This window comes from Mycetomoellerius zeteki, unplaced genomic scaffold (assembly GCF_001594055.1).
Source record: "Mycetomoellerius zeteki isolate Tzet28-1 unplaced genomic scaffold, Tzet1.0 scaffold91, whole genome shotgun sequence".
NCBI lineage: Eukaryota > Metazoa > Arthropoda > Insecta > Hymenoptera > Formicidae > Mycetomoellerius > Mycetomoellerius zeteki.
Genome location: NW_017257947.1, coordinates 70719 through 95717, shown reverse-complemented (window position 1 = coordinate 95717; position 24999 = coordinate 70719). Strand labels below are relative to the sequence as shown.

The 24999-nt window shown below is 35.6% G+C and overlaps 2 protein-coding genes across 2 annotated transcripts; both read left to right on the top strand.

Moving 5' to 3' along the window:
• Positions 1-5190: 5190 nt before the first annotated feature.
• LOC108730385 (forkhead box protein biniou) lies at positions 5191-11327 on the top strand. The gene is made up of 2 exons (XM_018460044.1): positions 5191-6597; positions 10933-11327. The coding sequence occupies exons 1-2, from the start codon at positions 5355-5357 to the stop codon at positions 11193-11195; spliced, it is 1506 nt and encodes a 501-aa protein (XP_018315546.1). The 5' UTR covers positions 5191-5354; the 3' UTR covers positions 11196-11327.
• Positions 11328-17921: 6594 nt separating this feature from the next.
• Positions 17922-24873, top strand: LOC108730398 (importin-4). Its single transcript, XM_018460081.1, has 16 exons — positions 17922-18032; positions 18132-18305; positions 18611-18697; positions 18780-18887; positions 19203-19355; positions 19551-19736; positions 20129-20426; positions 20493-20641; positions 21002-21599; positions 21690-21925; positions 21997-22211; positions 22276-22616; positions 22697-22872; positions 22948-23159; positions 23379-23689; positions 23946-24873. Exons 2-16 carry the CDS (start codon positions 18252-18254, stop codon positions 24068-24070), a joined length of 3249 nt encoding a protein of 1082 aa, XP_018315583.1. The 5' UTR covers positions 17922-18032; positions 18132-18251; the 3' UTR covers positions 24071-24873.
• Positions 24874-24999: the final 126 nt, after the last annotated feature.

Genomic DNA, 24999 nt, shown 5'->3' with positions numbered 1-24999 from the left:
CATTCACAAATGCACCTGTTGACGGTTTCGTCTTACCGCACGTTTTACCGTTCAAAATTCATTCGGAATATATCGCTCGGAATTTGCTATCATTCGCAAGTTAGTTCATCTTCCCTTGTACGGCTGTTTATTAATTTTTTTTCTACCAACCTAATCATGTGTGACAAAATAAGTATAAACAATACTGCATAATTTAGATATAATGAGGTACGAAGTTATAATAGTGTATAGAAATAATAATTTTTAGAAAAATAATTATCATTTCAAGATTATGTGGATAGAGCAAAATAATTTACTCGCTTCTTTTCGTTTGAAAAATCATTTTTTTCCACAAGAAATTTGCATCCAGCAGGGAAAACAACAGTATCTTATAATCACTCTCGGAAACACAGTCGAGGTAATTAAAAGGACCGCCCTGCCATATACGTATAAACGCGCGGAAGCCACCCTGACCGTAATCTCTGGTTCCGGTTTGCGGTTTTCCTACGAGCACACGTGCAACCGACACGAGTTTTTCCGGGGTGGTCCCGGTTTTGTGAGGCGCTTTTATCTTAAATAAAGTATCCACGACCCTCGCAATAAAGTCGCCCGATTGTCTACTAATGTGCCGACTGCAGCCGCTCGTCGAAATCTTGCTGGAATACTAATAATATACTTTTTCGCGTTTACATCATAAATAATTGACAAATAGAAATTAATGAGAACACAATCAATGTTAAAATGTCTATAACGGTCGAAGCTAGACCTTTAATGCTTACATAATTCAATCTTGAATTATTAAATATACTGTATATGTACTTGCATATATATCATATTTGTAGTCTTTCGAACTGGGCGCCGAATTCTTTTCCGGACTATATAATGATATTAGATTAGATTAATAATAAGAAATTAATGAATATAGATAAAAAAACGGAGTGGTAAGATATGGCGATATTTCCTGTAGTGTTAGAGTCGAAGTATTCTGTATACAAATAATATTTAATTGCCATCCGAGATGCACTATATACATCTTTCCACTTTCTTCTGGTTTTTATGGCGGAAGCCAATTACTTTCCCTTGGAGAGGCACTTGAGGCTGTCGCAGAAAATGTCACGGGAGGGCTCGAAAGTAGTAAAACGGTAAACAGGCGGTACCACGAGGGTTGCTCTCGGTTTAGAGGAGAAAGAGAGGAGAGATCATCACGAGGGCCAAAACACTTGACTTTCAACCCTTAAGACACGAGGCCCTTTACTAACGTGGGCAACCTCCTAGCGAATGTTCGCATTTAAATGTAAATATAATAATACAATGGATATTGTTTTTCTTTCCAAAAGTTTCTCTTGACAGAATTCTTTTTATATGAAAAAGGATTTTTTTACGTAAAAAAGGATTCCTTGAAGTCCTTTTTATATTATAATACAAATCTGTGTTAGTAGTAATATTCAATTTTAAATTTCTGAATTTGTATTTTTTCCAAAACACTTATACCTTTCGGGACAAATTAACATATGATAGAATCACATAAAATTCGAATTTAATTTACCCTTTACAGCGGTAGCATCGCCTTTTAATTTTATAGAATTACAGTAATCAAAAGAACTCGATATGTACGACATAATATTCATTGTCGTAATTAAAGCAAACGAGCCAAGAAAACGGATAGACGACACAGATCGCAAGAAGAAGAACCCGACGCTCGTTGCAGAGAGGAAGTACGAAGACAGAGACAAGATGGCCGCGCTGCTGTTCTTTCGTCGGCTCGTTTGCTTTAAGGCAAACAAACTCTTCCTAAGAATTTGTGGTCTACAGTATTCACCGTGTGATCTAAAAATCTCGCCACCATTTTTCTAATGTTCAATTTAATTGATAACAAATGAATTATTGATGATCTATAGATTACACCTTAAAAACTTTGCTACTAAAATCATCACACAGTTCTTAAAACTTTTTCTTCAAAAACCTTTTTGGCACAGAACGTTTTTCTTTGCGTGACTACGCAGAAATTATCTCGGTGAAAACAAAACGTACAGCGTTAAAAAAAATATATTTTAAAGATAAAAGTTGGCACTTTAAGATGGCGTAAACGAAAGTAGAAAAAAAAATTTACTTCGCTAGCAAAAAAATCACAAATATGTCAAAAAATGTCAATTTTGACACCTTTAACTTCACTTTTCTCACAAACCAGACGTGATAGAGCAATTTCATTGCCGGATTCGTGTTCAGCGCGCGAAAATACATCGGAAATGCTATCTTTTATTCAAACAGCAAAAATCACGTCCCCCAGTGTTATTATACCTATAGATCTAATATTTGTTCTCTATCTTCTTTCTTGAACAACATAATCCGAAAAAATAAAACAAATGTACAATTTTTTTCAGAAATTAAATATCTATTATTGCTCCAATCGAGCATGAAAAATTGCCGATCTTCATTATAAAAATTTGAGTAAAAGTTTCTACATTAAAGATTGATCTTACACGATGGACGATTACTACGTCAATTATCATAAATAAATTCTGTAGTTAATTTATTTGGATACATTTTGTAATTTTATAGCATCTTTTCCCTTTTAGCGGATGCACTCTTTTCGCTGGAGACCACGGTGAACTCTCGTATTTTATGAGTAAAATTTCCCTTTTATGACCTCTCGAAAGTGCCATCCCTTCGAGACCAGTCTCTTAAGGATCGCAATAAAATGAAGCACGTGGAATAGGGCGCCGTGATAAGGCATGAATTCTCTTTCTGTCGTTGTTGGTCATTCGACACTCGGTCACGCGTGAAGGCGAATAAACATCTCGTCTCGATCGACCGACATTGACATTTTGATCATTGATGTCCTCTTTGGTATCGAGTGACGATTGCCTGATAAGCATCGTTCGAAGACGTACGAGGATTTACACGCGCAGCAAAATGTGCCATAAAATTATTTCTAGCCTTCACAGTCAGTTATAATTATATCGTAATCAAATTGGAAAGACAAAATATATGTGATAATTCTTTAATGATGGTTTAAAAGAAAAAGAACGTTTATTAGATGTCTGAATGATGCACACATATATTTGAAAATATTAGACATTCTCTGTGTACTAATTTATTAATATATGTTTCAAAATAAGGCAATATTTCCAAATCCTTCAAATTTTCGTGGAAAAGAAACCGCTTAGAAAAAATTCAGACGTTCAATTAATTATCTCTTCAATTAATTATCTCTTTCTAGATAAAACAGAAATATTATTTGAAGGAATTTTAATTGAAATACAACCTTTAATTGTTAGCAATTTAATTATTAATAGACAAATAACTTCAATTTTTTGTCGAGGTTTTAACTGTTTTATTTTATAGCAACACGTTGGTTCCAAATTTGAAGAAAATTGATGTAGGAGATTTTCGCTCGAGGAAAAAATTGCTGTTTTGCGACGACTCTGATGTGAGTAGACAGCTAAGGCGGTTCTATATACTAGCGGGCGGAGCAAAACTCGCAGCATCTCGTTGGCTAAGAAATGGACCAATAGGATCCTCTTCGTCTTCGCGTCATATGCATTCGCGGCTGTGCATCACGCGGTTCCGAAGACGGATACATTACTCATCGTAAGTATACAGATAGCGATATCCGACGAAGCAATACTCACTTGTAATTTTCAAGCAAACTAAGTACGAACCGCTCGTGAAAAAGGATATTGGCGAACGCTTGAACGTTTACATCGTAGTGGGAATTTTGCGTCAATAAACTGATATCAAGTGTACTCAAATACATTCGCGATATCTTGAAATCAATGTACAATCATGAAAACTTTACTTAATCTAAAGCTAATTTTTTTCATAATGAAAACAACAGTTTTTAATTAGATTTTCAATTATAATGATTGGATATTTTGATAAAATATAAATATTTTATTTAAATAAATAAAATCTCAACGTAAAATTTGAAATTCTAATACAATTTTTAATTTAAGAAGATTTTTAATTTTAAAGTTACAAAGATCTTCATAATTTAATATTTAACGATATTTAATATTTAGAATTAATAAGCGACTTTGATATTTTTGCAAACATTATTGAATAAACATTATTAATTACTATTTCATTAAAATATGTATATTGATATATATATTTAGATGAATGCAATTTGATTCATTCCCATTCTAAAAACAATAACATATCTCGGTTCGATCGTTATTTTTCTTTAACGCAACTATTACGATATGAAGCCATATAAATTAACATAAAAAATCTGTTTTCGTGACATATATTTTTCATATGTTTTCTGAATTGTGGTAACTATTACATCTTTCTCTTTTACGAGTGTCTCATTATGATCTACATACTTCAAATTTCGAATTTACTAATGAGAAATTAAAAGGATGAAATGTTTTTGAATTTTCGAGACATCCCTTGGACGACTCTCAGACGGATTTCTGGATTCTTTTAATATTCTAAAATCATATCATGCGGATTTTAATCAATATTTCTTCATTTCTTGGATATACATTTTCACGTCGCTTCAGCGAGCGAATATCAAGTTCTATCCCATATTCTTCTGGCAGAATCAAAGATAATTGTAACATTCTTGTATAATTATTGTAACAGATTGTAACGAGTCGTACAATGTCACGTACCTTCGCCGACAAATCCAAATAACGTCATTACGCAATTCACTTCCCCATAATTCCATGACGATGAAAGGAGAAAACGTTGGAGTCGAAGGCGGTACGGGGCGCCATTGGGCACAGCATCTGACTTTTCGTGTGGAACATCAGCACATGACCAATCCGAATCCCGGATGCCCGACTTGGTCCGAACCGCCCACGTGGGGGACGCCCGTTTCTGACCCTGTCACGCCGCGATCAACGTCATCCGTGATCCAGATTCCGCTCCCGTGCCATGCGAGGCGAGCAGCAGTCATCCGAAAACACTTAGCGGCGCATCATAGCGACTCGAGCCCCGACGTAAGCCCGTTACGTGCCGACGAAGCGAGTCTAAATAATTGACCCCTCCGCGGCAGAATCGCGCAAACAATTTACATCCAACCGTGTAAATATCCGCGACCTCGGCGTCGCGCTTACTACAAGGCGGCGAAGGTCCCCCTCGGGCGGCGGGGGCCGTTGCTCCGCTGAACGATGGGATCCTCGAACGGATCGGCTCGCGCGATGTTGATTTTTCAGTAAAATATAGCGCGTGCCATTTCCGTTTTTTGGTACAATCGTGTTACTGTTGCGTGCCGAGCATCACTCGAAGAAATCTTCAACATAGTTCTTCGGAATAGTGTGTTCAAAGATTGTGGTACTCCGACTATATCCTGGAAATCCAAGGGATATATTCGCGTGTAGGATGTTCGCCACCGGCGGACTTTGACAGCCGGGAATCAGAGCTCGATGGACCAGAGCGTAATCGTGCCGTCGATGCCCCGTGACCCTGGCATCGATAACATGCGGTTGACCATGAAGAACGAGTCCGACGCCAGCAACCTGCACCAGCAACAGGAGCAGACGGTTGTCGTGCATCCAAACTCTTCGACCGCACGATCGATATTGCCGATGAGCGCAGGTAGTCTGCCCCAGGAGACAAGCTTAGAACCGCTCATGTGCAATCCGACGAGTAGCGAGATGCAGGCGAGGAAACCTGGCTCGCGACGCCAGGAAAAACCGCCGTATTCCTACATCGCGCTGATTGTGATGGCGATCCAGTCGAGTCCAGGCAAGAGGCTGACCCTCTCGGAGATTTATTCATTTTTGCAGCAGCGTTTTCCTTTTTTCCGTGGCACTTATCAGGGCTGGAAGAATTCGGTGCGCCACAATCTCAGTCTGAACGAATGCTTCATCAAGCTGCCCAAGGGTTTGGGACGACCCGGCAAAGGTCACTATTGGACCATCGATCCTTCCACTGAGTACATGTTCGAGGAGGGCAGTTTTCGGCGGCGACCACGCGGCTTTCGACGCAAGTGTCAAGCGATGAAGCCGCAATATCCGCAATATTATTCGAGCGCCGCACCCGGAGTCGGCGTGCAGACGCCTGGTCCCTACGAAAATCTAGCCGCCGGACCTGGTGGCATCGAATACGCGAACGGCTACCAGAATCAGTATCAAAATTACCAGGAGTACGCCATGTACGCGCCGAGTGCGGCGGTGTCCGCCGATTGGGCATATCCGGAGAGTTCAGCGACGTACAAGTCTGGGCCGTCGATAGCCGAGGTGACTTACAAGACCACCGAAGTCACGTATAAGACCGGCGGCGAGCCAGCGCCGGTCTACAGGAACGGTGAGTTAGTGACGTTCAAGAGCGAGCCTGGATCTTTCGGTGCTCGTGGCCAGGATCAGCTGACGGCGTACAGGCCATCGACCGACGGATTCTCAACGATGAAGGATCATCATCCGCAACATCACGCCGACTACAAGGACGAGGCCATGATGGGTTACAAGTGTGCTAACTCGACACCTACCACTCAAGCGCCTGGACAAGATTATTATGTCGGTTATGGCCTCGCGGGGGTCAACAATGCTGTCGGCCACGGCGTTAATATCACCATGCAATCTATGCAGGAGCAGCCGGGTAACAGCAGCCCTGTGACCAACGTCAGTTCGCCACACAGTGGGTGTCCGACTCCTGCCGCGGATCACGGTGAGTTATCGTGTAACTTCATAGTATTTTGTTCTGTTTTTGTTCTGTCATGTATGTATTTTTAATCGCGTTATTAGTTGCCAAAGCATTGAAAGTTGCTAAAAATTAGTCTCAATAATTTTTAAAACAGCTTTCTGTGTATCACTATTTAGATTATGAGTTTGTGTCATTAGTTTTTAAATAGTTTATATGTTACATAATTTTTTAGTAAAAATTTTCTTCTTCTTCTTCTTCTTACGTTAGGCCTTTGGTCTTATCCTCCTGCGAGACTGATGTCCAGCTGTCCCGACATCTCTTCGGGGGTCTTCCCGGTAGTCTAGATCCCTTTGGTTTGCCATCTCGTGCTATCTTCACTAACCTATCCCTGTTCATTCTGGAGATGTGTTGGTTCCAGTTCCTCCTTCGTTCTCTTCCCCATCTTACGATATCCTGAATATTGCATTGTTGTCTTATGTTATCATTTCTTACGCGGTCACGTCTTGTTTTCCCTACCGTGGATCTTAAGATTTTCATTTCCGATGTTCTTAATGCTTGTTTAGTTTTATTTTCGTGTCCACTCTAGTTTCTATCGCGTAGGTTGATATTGAACGGACACAGGTCTTATATGTTCTTGCCTTAGCCTCTATGCTGAGGTGTTTGTTCTTCCATACTATCTCTCTCGATGTTCCCGAGACAATTGCTGCTTTTCTTATTTGTTTTATTGTCTCCATGTAGATGTTGCGGTCACTCGTTACTTCTATTCCCAAATAATTGAACGACATTATTTGCTCTATTATTTTCCCATCCACTTCTAACTTGAACCTCATCGGTTCCCTTGCAACCGTCAGGCATTTTATTTTTTCCACCGAAATAATCATGTTATATTTCCTAGCTGTAACGTTGAATCTGTATAGAGTCCTTTGTAGATCATCTTCGTTGTCGGCCATCAGTACTGCGTCATCTGCATAACACATTATGTAAAATTTTTTGTCTCCTTTTTTGTATCCAGCCATTGTCTTGACATTCTCTATTATTTTATCCATTATTAGGTTAAACTTTAGTAAAAATTTTATAAAATATTATTACTAGTCGAAAAAGTCTGCACCTCTAAAACTTTAATTTTAATGATTTGTATGACCGAATGACTAATGTTATCTTATGTAAAGTTGTGTAACTTGTTGTAATAGGTACATAATATATAATACTAAAAGTGTAATATAAAATACGAAATAAGAATATAAAAAGAAATTGCAAAAACGGAAGATAGAATGGTTTACAAATGAGAGGCGTGGGATATTTACTCGAATTGAGAAGGTAACACGAGAAGGTACTTGAATTGAAAGCAATCTTTTGGAACGTTGTTGAAAAATTTTTTAAAAATTTATACGAGCTTGAATAAAATACGAAACCGTAGAACATGACGCGAACAAATGCAACGAAACGAAATCATGCCTGCAGCGATTTTTGAATTCTTTTCGCATCGCGAGGACAATGTTGATGGATCCGCGACGTCATTTAGGGGCCATCTGGAAAATTGGAGACAGTTTACGATCTTTCAGGCGCCGTGTCCTGCAAAGTAAAACGACAGCACTACTCTTTCGAGCCTTCCATCCTTCCTCTATAGCTATAGAATTTCATGGGTATATCAGGTCAAAGTTCGACAAATCGGTACAAAAGAGATAATGTTTTATTATAGAAGAGGTAATTTTTTATTAATTTTTATTTAATTGGATCCATTCAGTTTAAAATTATTCTCCGCTTTGATAATGTAATTATCATATAATTTTCATTATATGAGCGTATTTTATATCATTTCAATTCAATTTAATTTTTTTAATTACATCTATAGTGCTCAATAAATCTACAATGCATTAATACGTAATTATATTTACAAACAGTATAAACATACACAACATTAAGTATAGCGAATCCTGCGTATTGCATTTACTTTCACACCATATCAAACAAAAAAATATACAAACATAAGGTGTATTTAAATAATTTGTATTAGTAAATAATTAATATCAAAATTTATTTAGATAATTTTGATTGACCATAATAGTGTGTTAAAAAGATTAATATCACTGGAATACACAGGATGGGTGGATACAGTGCACATCGGCGCCGTTGACAGAAACGATTAACTGAGGCGACGTCCCTGTCACGCCTGTACGACGCTTCGAGCTCGTAACTTGTACCTTGTAACTTAACACGTGTAACCCGCCGTAAGACTGGAAGCGTCGTTTCCTTTCCTCGCGAGATTAATTTAGCCAACGTCTATGCCCAACAACGCGATAATAAAACGCTCGTTAACACCGCGTTATGGCAACGATAACAAAACACTTGACAGTTTTTCCTGCGAGGCAAAGATATATTATACGTACTGAACTTGAGATGTCTTATTCGCAGCCTATGCAACTATATTTTAAATGCATTTTCTTAGATTAAATTTTTTTTGTGTTGATAATATTTTAGAAAGGCATCCATTTCTTTGATAAACGAAGTCGATATGATAAGTAGATGTTTCACACATGCATCACACAAAATAATCACTATTGAAGTGAAACGCGCGTAAAATGCTTTTTGCCTCTTCAGTGTAGTCGCGTGCTAGCAAGTGCGCGCTCAAATCGTTTATCGCCTAAATATTTATCGAAGGTATAAACGAGGTGACTTAATTCGGCCTTAACCCTACAGAGAATGGAGCATCGTAATATTTACGGCGTTAACTTACCAATAGCACGTCGAGATCCGCAAATCGTTTATTTAAACCCTCATAAGTCTTCGATTCGCTCTTAAACTTTTCAACAATTATTAGTTAATCCGACTGTTTTATAAATCTCGAATAAAATAAATTTTTTTTTCTTGACAATGCTGTATGCTTTTTGAAAAACTGGTTAAATAATTTATTCTAAACTATTTCTGCAAGTTTAACGTTTAAAGTATCTGAAAAAAATTTCAGACGTATTTGAATTACATGTAATTTGATATCATTATGCGTACAACCTAATTGGTCGAAGTAAGCGGCGAAAATATTTATCAGCATGTTTCAAAGTTTCTACAAAAGCTTCTATCCCGATTTACGAAAATTGGTCTAATCTCGATTAAGGAGAGTAAGTCTCTTTCCTCTGTATCTCGATACAATGCGGATCGACAGGAGATAAACGCCGCCACCCACGCTTCCTCCACCGCAGACTTCTTGTTCTTCTTCTTCTTATTCGTCTTCCGTCAGTCACAGTGAAGTGTAAACGAGATCGATCCACACAGACGCCACGCAGGCATGTCTTTTTACTCTTCTTACACGCCGTGCTCTCCGTATATTTCTGGAGCGCGATCTCTTTGCTCCGAACTATGGCCTGTTGTGCCGGTATTCGGTTAGAAGCAACTTCTGTGCTTCTTGAAAGCCAGCATCCTCGCGCGGGCGCTGCCGCGGGTGTGCTCCCGAAGAAGAGAAAAAGAAAAAGAAGAACAAGAAGAAATGGCGCAAGCACGGTCGTGCCCGAGAGCATTTGGATTTACGGAGAGGGATTTTGACTGGCAGCAGCGCCATCGGACCACCCACGTGGACGTCTTTCCGAGGCGTCGCGATGTCGAATCGAGAGAACTCGCCAATCTTCAAATCTTCGAGGAATGACATGACGTAATTTCGAAATTTCGAAGTTTTAGGAAGTTAAAATATCTAAATTATATTAAAAATTTGCTCGATATATGCAAAATATATTTTAAGCGTTCTTGCAAGAAAAGAGAAAAGTTTTCAAAGGAGATCAAGCAAATCTTGGTAAATCTGTGATCCACTTGTGAAAAGCAAAAATTAATATATGGGGATGCAAAAGAGAAAAAAAAAAAACAGAATAAAATTGAGACACGAGTGAAGTGGCCGCTCGAGAGAAAGCTACTTGAGAACTGGCGGAGCTTTAGATTTATGGATGCCTGTGCCTAAGTACCAATTTCTATCGTGAGATCTTTCGTTTCTTTCCACCGTTACTCTTACATCGTGTGCATTCTTAAGTAGCAAAACTGGATGAAATCTTATCCGGATACATAGAATGTTTGAAGATCGGAATCAAATATTTTCGGACTTCACACTTTACGTTAAAACTAACAAAGAAATCCACGAGTATCGACCGCAAGTCCTTAAATTATAAGCTATAACTCTAAAGATTAGAAACCGAGTTTTAATAACCGACTTTAAGTAGAATAATTTAGGTTAAAGTATCAATTTTTAAGCACAGTAGTTCAATTGTAATTTTACTAAAAGAAAATTAATAGATTGCTAAAAGAATTTTAAGTAGTATTTTAGAGAGGTATACTTTTATGAAGAGATAGCTTCGAAATAATTGATAATCTAATCTGTTTCAGGAATAAAAATGCAGTGCACCAATTCCAACTCCAGTTCGAACAGTTCTGGCGGCGGCATCATTGACCGGAAACCATCCTATTTCGCGCATCCGGGAAGTTCGGTGACCTTGAGCTCTCTAAGTTCACTAGGTTCGTTAAATCTGAGCAACATCGGCGGCCTAAGCATATCCAATATACCTGGCACAGTTTCTACGAATATTCATCACGCGTCGACATCTCCACCTACGACGATGTACTACGATCAGATCAAATACAGTATGTGAAGACATTTTTTTCCGAAGAAAAGAGACAAGTCATTAAATCCGTTAAATTATTATTGATCACCATTACGATTGAGCGTGAGGTTTGCTTTGTTCGCTAAAATTTACTGAAGATGGCCCTAAATGAGACCGAAACGTTCGAAGAATTTATAATATATGTAATAGATTTTATACATAATATATTAAAAAAAAATTACGCTCCGCTAACCGTGCTATTACTCTCATTTGCCACATTATTTCTACGTTTATTATCGAGAGTCCTGCATACTTCAATTTATTCGTAAAATTATTTCTATTGAAAGTTTCGTATCTCAAACGTTGAAACGCCTCGCACTTTTGAGAATGAAAATGACCAATCTTAAAGTTAAATTCTCTCACGTGCATTTCGATATTTTAAAAAAAAAGTACGCAGAATTAGAAGTTAAATTTAACATCATGGCAATTTTTTATTAAGTAACATTGAATGAATTCAATACGTGAACTCTTGTAAATCTTGAAACTTTTAGTTTGAAAACTTCTTACATTTTCACACATATTTTCGAATTAATAGGACGTAATCTCAATAGCTAAGACTAGCTATAAAAATTAATACTTCATTAAGTTCATTAACATTTATTTGCTTTACTTAGAATTGGAAATCATTGACTTATGCGCATACAGTTTTAGAATTGCAGATTTTTCAAGGTCTTCATAGTCCAATAAATTCGTAGAAATATACACGAGAAAGGTAGATAACTTGATTCCCGATTTGCGACGTAAATAAACAAAGTATGTAAAAAGAAAAATGTAAAATATAGTTACGGAAGATGTATCACAAATATCACGACTCACACAGCAGAAATATCCCGATCATACAGATATCCTACACACCTTGCGATATCTTTAGATTGTCTTGTGACATTTAATTTGGACATTTCTGCTGTATGGGGATCAATCGTGGCTCAAATGCAAATAATGCGACTCGCATCGAGAGATACATCCGCTTTAAAAAATTGCTGTTGATGCATCTCTACCGTATCCTATTTATATTTATAATTCATTAATCGATGTAATTAATTTAAGTCTTGAACACAGAAAGTAAGTCTGTAGAATTAAATAATGTTTGCTAAGAAAATTCTCTATCGATCTTTTCACTGATCTTGTACCCGATTTTCCATCCTGATATTATTCAAATAGATATGTGTTATAAATGACATAAGTGTTCATGAAATACGAAACTTTAATGAACGATTTTTTTCAGAACATTAGATATAAAATAATAATTGTAAAAAATAAAAAGTTACATTTTATAAAAATACATTCTGTCGTAAATAAGAATAAGAATCGCAAAATAAATTAGAAATTTTAAAAAATTGTGTGAGATATAAGAATAAACTATTTCATATATATTACGAGAATAAGAATTTCATTTCTTATGTCTTTATGTTGTTCAATGATACTTTGAATATAGTAAAAAATATTTTGAAAAAATAATTTTTTCGCAATAATTACAAATTCATTAATTTATTGTGATTTTTAGTTGATAATTAAAAGCATCGATTTGCTCGAAACAAGGGATCTATGACGTCAATGGGGGTGTCATACATGCTATAAACGCGAATGATTCAACTGTAAAACAGTAGCCCCACATAAGTCGTTTACGTCACAACGTTTTGCGGTGACGATAAGTTTGTTGATACCGCGGAAGATTTTTTCCAGATATTTACTTCATCTCCCGACTGGCAAATTCCCCAATATCAGTCATCAGACAGTTTGGAGACATATCGTCATCGAACGACGAATAAAAATGACGCGTTTTATCAAAACTCAAGCAAGTTTCCTTTTTTTTTTTTTACCTTCTTATAGCATTAGAAAAAGTCTTAATTATATAAAAAAGATTTAAAAAAAGAAAATATTGTCCAAACGGTATATTTTGTAAGAAATTAAGTAGATCATAAGAAAAACGATATCAAAATTGTGCGGTTTCCGCGCAAGGATTTATACCTCGGATTTGTTGAATTTCAATGTTAAACGCTTCGTAGACGGACAGGATGCATCGTGAGCGACAGCAATATGTCGTTAAGAAACGCTGTGCGCCACGTTTGCTGGAAGGGCATGTTTGCCCGCCATAAAAGTGACTGCGGCGGAAGGCTTCTTCTTTTTCGGTCTTTTTAGACCGACGGTCGCGCCTTATTTGAGCAACAACAGCGGGGAGGAGAGAGGTCCGTCACGTGTTCAAGACACCGGCGCAGTCTTTTGGGAAAATCGCGTCCGACGGTGTTAAGATCTACGAAGTCGCGCTTTCCTATCTGTTTCTATCGCGGAAACGCGGCGATCGGTTTTTGTCAGCTCCCGAAATAGTGCTGACGTTAGAACGTTATCGGTGCGGTTGGAGGAAACATCTCGGGGAAGACGGATTCTCTATGAGGTAAGTTCCCTTTGATGATGAAATTGGGATGTTTCCGTTCTACGGTTTTTCTCGGATTCCTATTGATTCTGATAGCTCTCGGGACTTCATGTGAACGCGAGGCTTGAAATGATGGGTTTGTTTTTTGTTCTTACTTTAGACTGTGTGCACTGAGACTCGGTCTACAACAGAGTTCGACTATGATGAGATGATAAACATTTGATTGATTCGTTGTTTTTGTCAACTTCAGTAAATAAGAATGAATAAAATAGTAGTGCTCGAATGAATAAAATTGCTCGTGGTTAAACTCTGTAGAGGGGAGAGGGGGAGGTTTCTATTAAATTGTACTAGAACTTTCTTGCTTTAGCAAAACATCATCAAACATATATTTATCTCACTTTAAGTTTTAAAAGTATACTAATTCAGCCATATAACAGACCACACTGCATTGCATGCGACGAAGAAATCACCTGATGCAACGTATACCTACCTAAATTTAATGGACGTATAGAGTCCATGGCTACGTTTACACCGTGCGTTTAGGCCGCGGCCTATACGATAGATGTCCTTGTTTAGCCTGTAGGTTAAACAAAGACACCTATCGTATAGGTCGCGGACTAAACGCACGGTGTAAACGTAGCCTATGTTGCTGTACCATGAACTCTTAATCCTTTCGTTTTCAACAATTTTGTAATTATCATTAATGTAGAATATATTTACTATACAATTTTATTATTGCTATTAATGGACATGTTCTTAATAGTACATGTCTTAATATTTGCGAGAAAAAAATGAGAGAAGTAATAAAAGAAGAAAAAACATTGTTAGCATTTCTCGTAGCGAAAAGGCTTTTGGGTGATAAAGTTTTGTCTTTTTAATGTTTCTCGTATTAATAAAAAAGAATTAATTAATTAAGCTATATTTTAATTATTACGAGAAGCATTATATAATATTTATATTACCTAAAATATTAAATTCCACGAAACGACAGTCAAAAAACTGCATGAACTAAGAACAAGACAATTTAATAAAACTTTATCGCGATTTTCGAGAAGTGATCTTTTTTGACTGAATTTCGTCAAAAGGTCTTTAGTTATTGAGATCGAATAAAATAGGAAAGGAATTTTTCTTTAGTGAACGTCGCGAGCGGAATGCACATTAAGTCGACGACGAATGCACGCACGAGGTGCAACAAGAGTCGCTCAACGACGTTGCTGACAGCCTTCGTTTTGGTATTTAGTGTTCGTGTTACTGAGGCGGTGTTAGTTCCATCAAGGAAGAAGATAAGCCTCGCGCGTAGTAAAAAATATTGATTCTTCTCGGTCAAAAATAGGAAATATATATATTTGCGAAAACTTAAATAAAAATGCACATTAAATAACGATAATATTTACGACTTTGTCTTTTCGCTGTACTAAATTAATTTTAAAATTTTAGTAAAATGTCTTTTGTTTTAATTAATTAATTAAATATGATTAATATAGATAATAGGAAAAATATCTTCAAGAGCAATTCTTCTTTAATAAATTTTAAAATCTCGAATTGCTAGAATTTAACAAATAAAAATTATAATTTTCTCATTTGAGATTTAAATTAAAGATTTTATAATAGATGAAACAATAATGATACATTATAATTGTATGTAAAATTATCTCACTGTTTCTAGTAGCAATTTATTTTTAATAATGTGTAAATTCGAAAATGATAAATTCTCAGTTATATGTTTCTTTATATTTTGATCGAAAAATCATATTGACAGGCAAACTTTTAAAATATTTAGTCACATGGAAAGAATGCGATTTTGCTGAAGTATCTAAAAATTTAGCTATATACAGATTTAAAAATAATTTTATTGGACCATCAAAATAATTACGTGGAAATCTCAAGCATGATATGATAATTATTGTACAACAGTCTAGCAATCAATTTGAGAATCCTACGTATTTATTTTGATTGGTTAAAGAAATTTTCAGATCTACAGCTATATTTTTAAATACCTCAGCCAAATCATTCTTTCAATGTATGTATCAAATTAAACGAGTGGTAATAAAAATGATGAGAAGTGCAAGGAGGTCAAGGAAGGTAAGTCTCAAGATTTGCTCTCTTATAGCTCAAGTACCGACACTCATGTCAAGTTTCGTGTTGTGGAGAACGCATAAAGATACCCCAAGTATCGCACACGCGTGTTCAAGACACAACTGTACATAAAATACTTTAATCTCAAGTAAACTGATAAGTCTAATACGCCTTTCATAAATTTTATTCTATATATTGGACAGAGTTAATTCGCTGAAAACGAACTAAATGTTTGTCATAAATATTGTTGGTAGAAAAAAAACTGAATTTGAGACTGAATTTGACCACACAGAATTTACCGTACGTGCAATGTTGCCTACAGAATATTGGTAGAAGATAGTTAAATTTCTCGACAAAATATAACAACTGAATATATTCAACTTCAATCAATTTGATCGGCAAAAACTGGAGGGTGCGTGCGTGCGTGCGTGCGTGCGTGCGTGCGTGCGTGCGTGCGTGCGTGCGTGCGTGTGTGCGTGTGTGTGCGCGCGTGCGCGCGCTTGCCAGTGATCTGTCGTATTTCCTGCTTACAAGCTTTGCAGTTCTCTAACAGAAGAACTTAATGTGGACACGCAAATCGATGCCATCCTGCAATTTCTGTTCGAATCTGCCAATAATTCGCTGATAGATCGCTGCTTGTCAGTTCACTTGCATGTCAAAATGCTCGTAGCATATTGAACTTCAAATAGAGAGGATGTAAGCTAAACTGTAATCACATTGCAGGCGTGCATTTATAGATGAATTTTTAAAACTGATCTAAAAAAATTAAGATGACTGGAATATATTGAGGGGTTTACGAGAGCGAAAACAGAAAGGAAAAAAAAAAGAAGATGAGAGAAGTGAACGAAGGGTAGTGGAGGATGCATTCCATAGGAAAGAGTTTGTTCTAAAATAATAAACTGGTCCACAATATGCGGGAAGATTAGATCCAGAGTGATAAATTAGCGATTTATACTATGTGGACATTTAGATAAAAAAGATTATTGTAGATGTTTAGATAAAAAAGAAAATGTTCTAAAAGACACAAAAAATTATATTGTAATGATAAACAAGAATTATGTTCGACATCTGATTAAAAAGTATAACATATCCCAGTTGACACAAACTAAATGTAATATAATATATGGTATTAATTTATTAAATGTATGGTATATTACATACCATATATTGATTAAAATCGATTAAAATAATTTATATATGGGTGTAATATTTAATCGGCAGAAACTATGAAAGCTGCGTTTGCCAGTGATCTGTCACGATTGAAAAATATATCACAAAAAAATAATTATCTTAGTAATTAATATAAGGGTTTACTATGTAATTAGTTGAAATTTATTTAAAAAAAAATTTTTTTTACAATTGATTTTTTTTTAAATGTTATAAAATGATTATGTCATTTCTTCCACAAAAATTGTAGTAATTAACAAAGGCAATATTAATTTATAAGAATTTGATGAATATATAGAACAAAAAATATTAGAAAGCAAAATAGAATCGCACAAAAATATTAAGGAAATCATTGACCCATATATGTCATTAAATATCAAGGAAAGTTAAGGGGATGCTGGAGCCACCTGTATTACCGATAAAACTGACATTTTTAATGTTTTTGTTCCTGTCGAATTTCTTCGTAATGGTATCACAGAATAAAAATTTCTTTTTCACGATTAAAATGTACACGCTAATGTATTTGTCGCTGGTGTATTTTGTGTTCAAAGCTAGAAAAAATTAAAAAATACAAATTTTTTTATTCATTTTACCTTCAGCGTTGGTCGCCATACTGAGATAAAAATGGATAAAGAAATCTGTAATTTTTTATTTTTTCCAGCTTTGAACACAAATTACACCAGCGACAAATACATTAGCATGGACATTTTAATCGTGGAAAAGGAATTTTTATTCTGTGAAACCATTACGAAGAAATTCGACAGAAACAAAAACATTAAAAACGCTAATTTTATCGGTAATACAGGCGGCTCCAGCATCCCCTTATAATCCTATGGATTTCGACTAAATGTTTCAAACATTGAAAGATGTTGACATGACCGATCGTTGGTAATAATAATAAATGCATATTAGACAATACGATATATAAATTTATTATACACTAATAATTATGAAGTATTATCTTAGCAGAGATAAAATTACATATTTTAGAAAATATTTTTTAAACATGAAATAAAAAAATATGAAATGGTTACTGATAGCTGCAGTCACACGTTTTGACGTGGTTTCAGCTGAGTTATTGTTCAATGGAAGATCTTTGTGTGTCAATTGACACGTGTACTGATTTTCTATTTAATCGCGTCCCATTTGCGGCATTTGAGACCAGTGGAATCATCGCGATTCGAAGAGAGAAAAAAGAAAACAAAGAATAGGTCAGTATCGTCAGCAAGGACGACAAGACGAGCCCTCTGACGGGAAGGAGTATCCACATAGACGTCGCCAACAGGTCTGAATCATGATGCTCCGAACAGGTCCCTCGTAGGTCTGAATGGCGGCGGTGAGCAGCAGTCGAGTCGACCTTCCGTCCGTGCTCTCGAGCGAATTTTTACCTTTCGGCTAAAACAAGAAAAAAAAAACAGGGAAAAAGAAAAATGGAGCGTCTACTGTTAAACCTACTCGCGTCCGATAGTGCTACGATACAGGAGGTTTGTACATTTCGAATATTCATCGTTTTGCCTTTGTCAAATCGGAGCCTGTTGAAGGCGCACTGCGAACACGTGTCTTCCTTCCGTTCCATCGATTAGCTCTTTCAGTTTTACTGGAATAACACCGCTCGACACTCGCGAAGTGTCTTCTCACGGATTCACAGAATTCTCTCAGTCAGATCTTGACGTCGTTCTGATCTTTAATTCTTCTGTTTTGATTATCTATTATTATTGTCATCTGTCGCAATGTTAAACAGCCGGTAATTTGTTCGAATGGTTTTTTGTATCAATATGTCTAATTTCAGGCAACTAAAGAACTCAAGAAAGTACTTCAGAATCCAGATAGTGTGCCAGCTTTATGCCAACTTGTCGTAACATCATCCAATCCGGAGGTTTGTAATTCCTCATAGAATTAAGTCGATTCACTCTTTATACTCTGAGCAAGAATAATAAATGGAATATATATTGTTTTAGGTGCGGCAGTATGCGACTCTCATTCTTAGAAGACGTTACACTAAAGGAAAATACTGGACGAAATTGTCTATACCTGTACGAACCGAATTTAAGAAAATTATATTACAGGTGAGAAATTTTTATAATACATCTGATGATTTAAATCACACAATTTCATATTATTAAATTCACTCAATATTTCCGTTATATATTTTACGTTTTCTGATACATAGTACATGTTCTTAGATAAATCTATTAAAGTTGTATTGCTTCTTTAAACAATTAAATAAATGAATGTAAATTTTAAAGCTTGATTCTAGAAAATAATTCTTTAAACAGAAGACAATAATATTACGATACATACAACTCGAGATTTTATCTGTTTAAGTAATATTTATGATTATATACATTTTAATTTCATGTTATCTATTACATCTTTTTTAGGCTTTAGAGCATGAATCTGCAAACTTGGTTAGAAATAGCATAGCTCAATTAATAGGTGTCATTGTTAAACATGAATTACCTACAAATAGCTGGCCAGAAATTATACATTATGTGCAACAGTTAATTACTAATGAAAGGTTGGAGAATAAAGAAGTAAGTAAAAAATTAAACTTAACTTAATATCAACTTTTTTTTCAAAGTGATATTAAATACATGTTTAATATCATTAATCAAATATCAACTAAGTCGTACGTAATCAAGAAAGATTTAATTTAATTTTGAGATTTATTTAAAGAAGATATTCAAAAGTCTGTCCATTATTTTATCATGCGAAATATTTTATTTTAGCTAGGCCTTTATACTTTATCAATTATGACAGACGTTACTCCGGATGCCTATACCTCGCATGCCAGATCTCTAGTGATGCTTCTCGCTCAAACATTGAGCACTCTTCAGAGTTTAGGAAACCCTGCCGCTTTTTATATTTTGGAAACATTGCGGCATCTTATTCCTGTAGCTAAACACGACGAAACGGTTAGTATCATACGCGGTGTTTTTGTTAAACTTTTATAATTTTATTGTATTTATATATACATTAGTCAGTGTTTACAGTTATTTATGTTTTTATATATTAGTTTAAATTATTTATTTATATGTAATATATATTCATTCCCCCCCCCCCGAAACGGAGATTGAAATCATTAACTCATGCAGTTTTATTTAAAACTTTTTCTAACTCACCTCTCTTATAAAAACTGAGGTAAATATCTCTCAGAAAAACCTCTTGTAAACTGCATATATGGGATGAGGGTCGGGATCGAATTCGGGACCTGCCGATTACGAGTTGGTCGCTCCTACACGTAACCACTCATCACCCCAAAGTTGATTGTTGTAAAATATCGTTGTTGACAAATATGTCATTCCAGACACTACATACTTATGCTACAATGATGCCGCTAATAATGAGCACAATTCAGGCTTTTACCGAAACTGAACACAATAATTTTGCTATCCAAAGTTTTGAATTATTGGACGAATTGTGCGAGAATATGATTGTTGTAATAACGCCCCATGTGAAACCTCTTGTCCATATGTGCCTTACGATCATTGCTAATAAATCTACAGACGAACTCTTGAAAGTTAGGGTGATCAGTTTTATCGGCTGGCTCGCAAGATTAAAGAAAAAGGCTCTTGTAAAGCACAAATTAGTGGAACCTATCGTGGGTGAGCGATCTATTTCAGTAATTAGCTCATGTTAGCAGGACGATTCAATAATCTCGTGATTTGCAGATATGTTATTCGCAGTCATGATGAGTAAGCCAGAGGAAGACGATGATTGTTCAAATACAGATAATGAAAATACTGTTTTAACAAGCGCTACTCAAACTTTAGACTTGCTCGCGATGCACTTGCCGCCGGAAAAGTTAATTCCACATTTGGTAAGCTTCAGAATTTTTTTTATCAAATATATTGATATAATGATTATAATATATATTATTATATACAATTTGATTATGATTTAATTATACATATAATATGCTTTTGTTTATATATAGTTTTATGTCTGAATTTCTTACTTTATAATGTTAAAAACAAATTTATTATGATAGAAAATTTCTATTATAGAATTGTATCGTATAATGCTTTGACATCTCGCTCTATGGAGATCGATCGATATTACAAATTACGAATTTATACGTTTTTATCTCCACAAACTGTTGATTATTTTGTGTCTTCGATTATTCTCTCTATCAAATTTAAGAAAACTATTCTAAAGTGAAGAAATATTAATTTCATAGTTGCGACATATTGAACCTGGACTCCGAAGCACAGATGATTACGTAAAGAAGACGTCGTACGTGGCTATAGCTGTGTTAGCAGAAGGTTGCGCTGAATATATTCGTTCAAATTATCTTGAATTCTTCCTGCGATGTATTTGCGAAGGAATCTCCTATCCTTCGCCCGTTGTGCGCAATGCTGCGCTTTATGCCTTAGGACAATACTCCGAACATTTACAACCGGAGATATCACAATACTCATCCGAGTTGCTGCCTGTATTGTTTGAATATCTCGGCCAGATATGCTCGTACATTAAACAAGAGAAGAAAGAACCGCACGCAGTCGGCCGTATGTTCTACGCTCTCGAAATGTTTTGTGAGAACTTGAACGAGAGGATTCTGCCGTACTTGCCCAAATTAATGGAGAGACTATTCGATATCCTAAACGCGGATACATCGCCGCACGTGAAGGAGCTCACTCTAAGCGCAGTAGGCGCTGCCGCTTGTGCTAGCGAGGAGCATATATTACCGTATTTCGAAACAATTATAAATATTCTTAACAATTATCTTACCACAGAGCCGAGCGAGGAAAATATGTGTCTTCAAGTTCAAGCAGTAGGTTAGTGAGAATCACTTTATTCAATTAGTTACTTGCATTACAATGAATCTGTAATTATATTTTTTATATTTTATACCTCAAATATTTTAGATACTCTCGGAGTGGTAGCCAGGTCAATAGGTGAGGAACATTTCGCCCCATTAGCAGCCACATCACTTGATCTTGGAATAAAACTACTGAGAAATACGGTCGATCCAGACTTGCGGAAGTCTCTTTATGGATTGTTCGCCGCTATTAGCACAATAATGAAGAAAGAGATGGCTGTGACTTTGCCCGAAATCGTCGAGTACATGATAATGAGTATACGGAGTGCAGATGGAATTTTGGTAATTATTGCACAAATTGTGATAGTCGAAAAACTTATGGAAATGGTATAAATGTAACATTGTCATTACAGATGCATTTTAAGGATGACGAAGCTAACGCTCTTACAGTTTATGATGATCTCAGCGATACCGAGAATGAACGAGAAGATGAAGAAGAAGACATTGAATGCACCGATAACGAAGATGATAATGATGAAGAGATCGACGGTTACAGTGTTGAAAATGCCTATATGGAAGAGAAAGAAGAAAGCGTGATGGCGCTGAAGGAGATTGCGGAACACACAGAGTAAGCTTTCCTTTTTTGGAATTGTTAATAACTGAATTAGTCCTGTTTAAAAATATTGTTGCAGAGAAGCGTTCATGCCGTACCTCGAAAGATCTTTCGAAGAGATTTTTAAGTTGATAAATTATCCTCAAGAAGATATACGAAAAGCGAGTATAGAGGCTCTATTACAGTTTTGTATTAACTTATCGAAAATCAATACCGACGAAGGAAAAAAGGCATTGTTGAAGGCTCTCTCCATGTTTATCCCGAAATTATCAGAGCTCATAAGATTAGACGAAGAGCCGACGGTTGCCATTTGCGGTTTGGAGGCATATCAAACACTTTTAAGACAGGTTAAATCAGATGTTATCGCCGGCGTAGGTCATAAAGAAGCCATAGTAAATTGTGTGATGGATGTGATGAAAGGTATTTGCGTTGCGTATTTTATTTATGTTTGTTATATTAATAAATCAGCACGCAAATCGGAATTATAATTTTTATCGAAGACAAAACAGCGTGTCAGGATCAGGAAGAGATCGAAGGCATCGACATCGAAGCAGAACAAGACGGATTACTGATAGAATGCGCGGGGACTGTATTTTCTCATTTGGGAAGAGTACTCTCGGCAGAAGATTTTGCACTCTATTTTCAGACTATGTTGCCTTTCTTTTTAAAAAGATTGGTACTACCGATTTTTATACTTGCATTTTTCTGAAAAATTTGTGATTTTAATTTTAACTCAGCAAAATGCTTACAGAAAATGGACAATTCGGAGGCACAGAGATCCTTTGCTGTTGGAACAATATCTGAATGTTTATCCGGACTTAAACACATGACAGCTGCATTTGTTTCACAACTGCTTCCGACTTTTCTACAAACTGGGGCCCAAGATCCTTGCAGCGAAGTTCGTAGTAATTGCTTCTTTGGAATTGGAGAACTTGCCTTGTATGGAAAAGAAGCAGTTTATCCGTATCCTTCTGTTATGTAATGATCGAGTATTTATCATTAATTATTTTTCCAAGTTTGGCAATAATTTGCTATTCAACAATATGGTATATTGAGTATTATTTTATACAATTTTATTTTATAAAGAAATGCTATTCTTTTATAGTTATTTCGTAAATTTTCATGAAAGTAATTATACAAGTAAAAATTTTTTGTTGATATTCCTTAACAATTATTACATAGACATTATCCTAATATTCTTCAAACTTTGTCGTGTGCTATTGCAAAAGAAACAGATGCAGCCGCACGTGATAACGTGGTTGGGGCAATTGCACGACTTATTATCACGAATTATTCGAATTTGCCACTTGAACAAGTATTTCCAGTTTTCGTTGAACAGCTACCCTTGAAGGCTGACTTCTTAGAACATAAAGCCGTGTTTCAAAGTATTCTTACGTTATATCAAGCTGGAGTTACCCTCTTACAATCTTACATTCATACGTTGTTAAAAGTTGCAGTTATCATATTACACGAAGAAAAGGCTCTTGATGCCGGTGAGATTTTAATTAAATTTAGTTAATAGCATTGAGCATTTTAAAGAATTTTTTAAGAGATTTTTTTTTAATAATTTAAAACACGATTTCCTTTTTTTTATCTTGTATAAATTTCATGACAAATAATTTGAGAATAATGCATGTAACTTATTTTCACATATTTTTGTTTGAAAAATATGTGAGAATAGTTGTCTTTTCTTTAAAGTGTTTTTCGACTTGATTTATAATGATTGCAATATATTTTTCCTTTTTACAGAAACGCAAAATCTCGTTATGGAATTTATCAAATCTGTTCAGCGAGATTTTGTAAATGATTGGAATGCTCTTTTTACTGAGCTGCCTCCAGAAGTTGTCACAAATATTCAACGCATATTTTCCTAATATAAACGATTAGTTATGCATGTCATTTTATCATTTTTGAACATCTAAAATGTTATTTATTGATTCGCACGTTGATACGCTTGAAACGGCTTTTTTTTAAGTATCTTTTCAAAGTAGATTTTTTTGCCGTTTTTTCTGCAACTCGAATGCTATTGAGTAAACAGGATATGAGGTGAGAATAACTGCAATTAATTAAATATATATTTCTACCAGCTTTATAGACAAATACTCAACGGTTTTTTTATTTTTTTGTTTATTCGCCGTCTTTATTCACTACGATATGCAGCTTTATAAAATGTTCGTTTGTGACTTTCATTTGATTAAGTGAATAATTTATATGATCTTACGATTAAATAAGCATTTGTTATCTTTATAACGCATGCATCGAGCAATTCTTCCTCTACTCTCTTGCTATGAATAGACAGTCCATAATCGTTGTAAACGTTGTACAGTAAAATGAAAAAGAAGAGAAAAGTTTAGTGAGAGAAGAATCTAGAGTATCTGATTTTTATGGAATAATGTAGGGAATCTCACGCGCGATTTCCTCTCGCGTCGTTAGATTTTTTTTTAGACTTTCGCTCACGGAATTATTGGATCTGTGTAGATTTATAAATTTTTCAGTGTCCAGTGAGCGTATAGATAAAAGATCTGGTTGATATGCAGAAGCGGTGTAAACTTGCTTAATGAGAATACAAGCAAAACTCTGCCTCTGACATAGTCATTGTTATCAATGAGCAGAAAGTAGCCCGTATTTCTTTCTGTCTGCAACCAAAAACATAAAATAGCGTAAATAAATGTATTATGTGACTAATAAAAGTGTTGTACGTGCTTTTTTATAAATCTTTCTTGCGATGTTTTTAAATGTATCTTAAAATAGCTTTCCTCTGTTTTCATTTTATCGAAATATGAATCGCGGTTAAAAATAATCT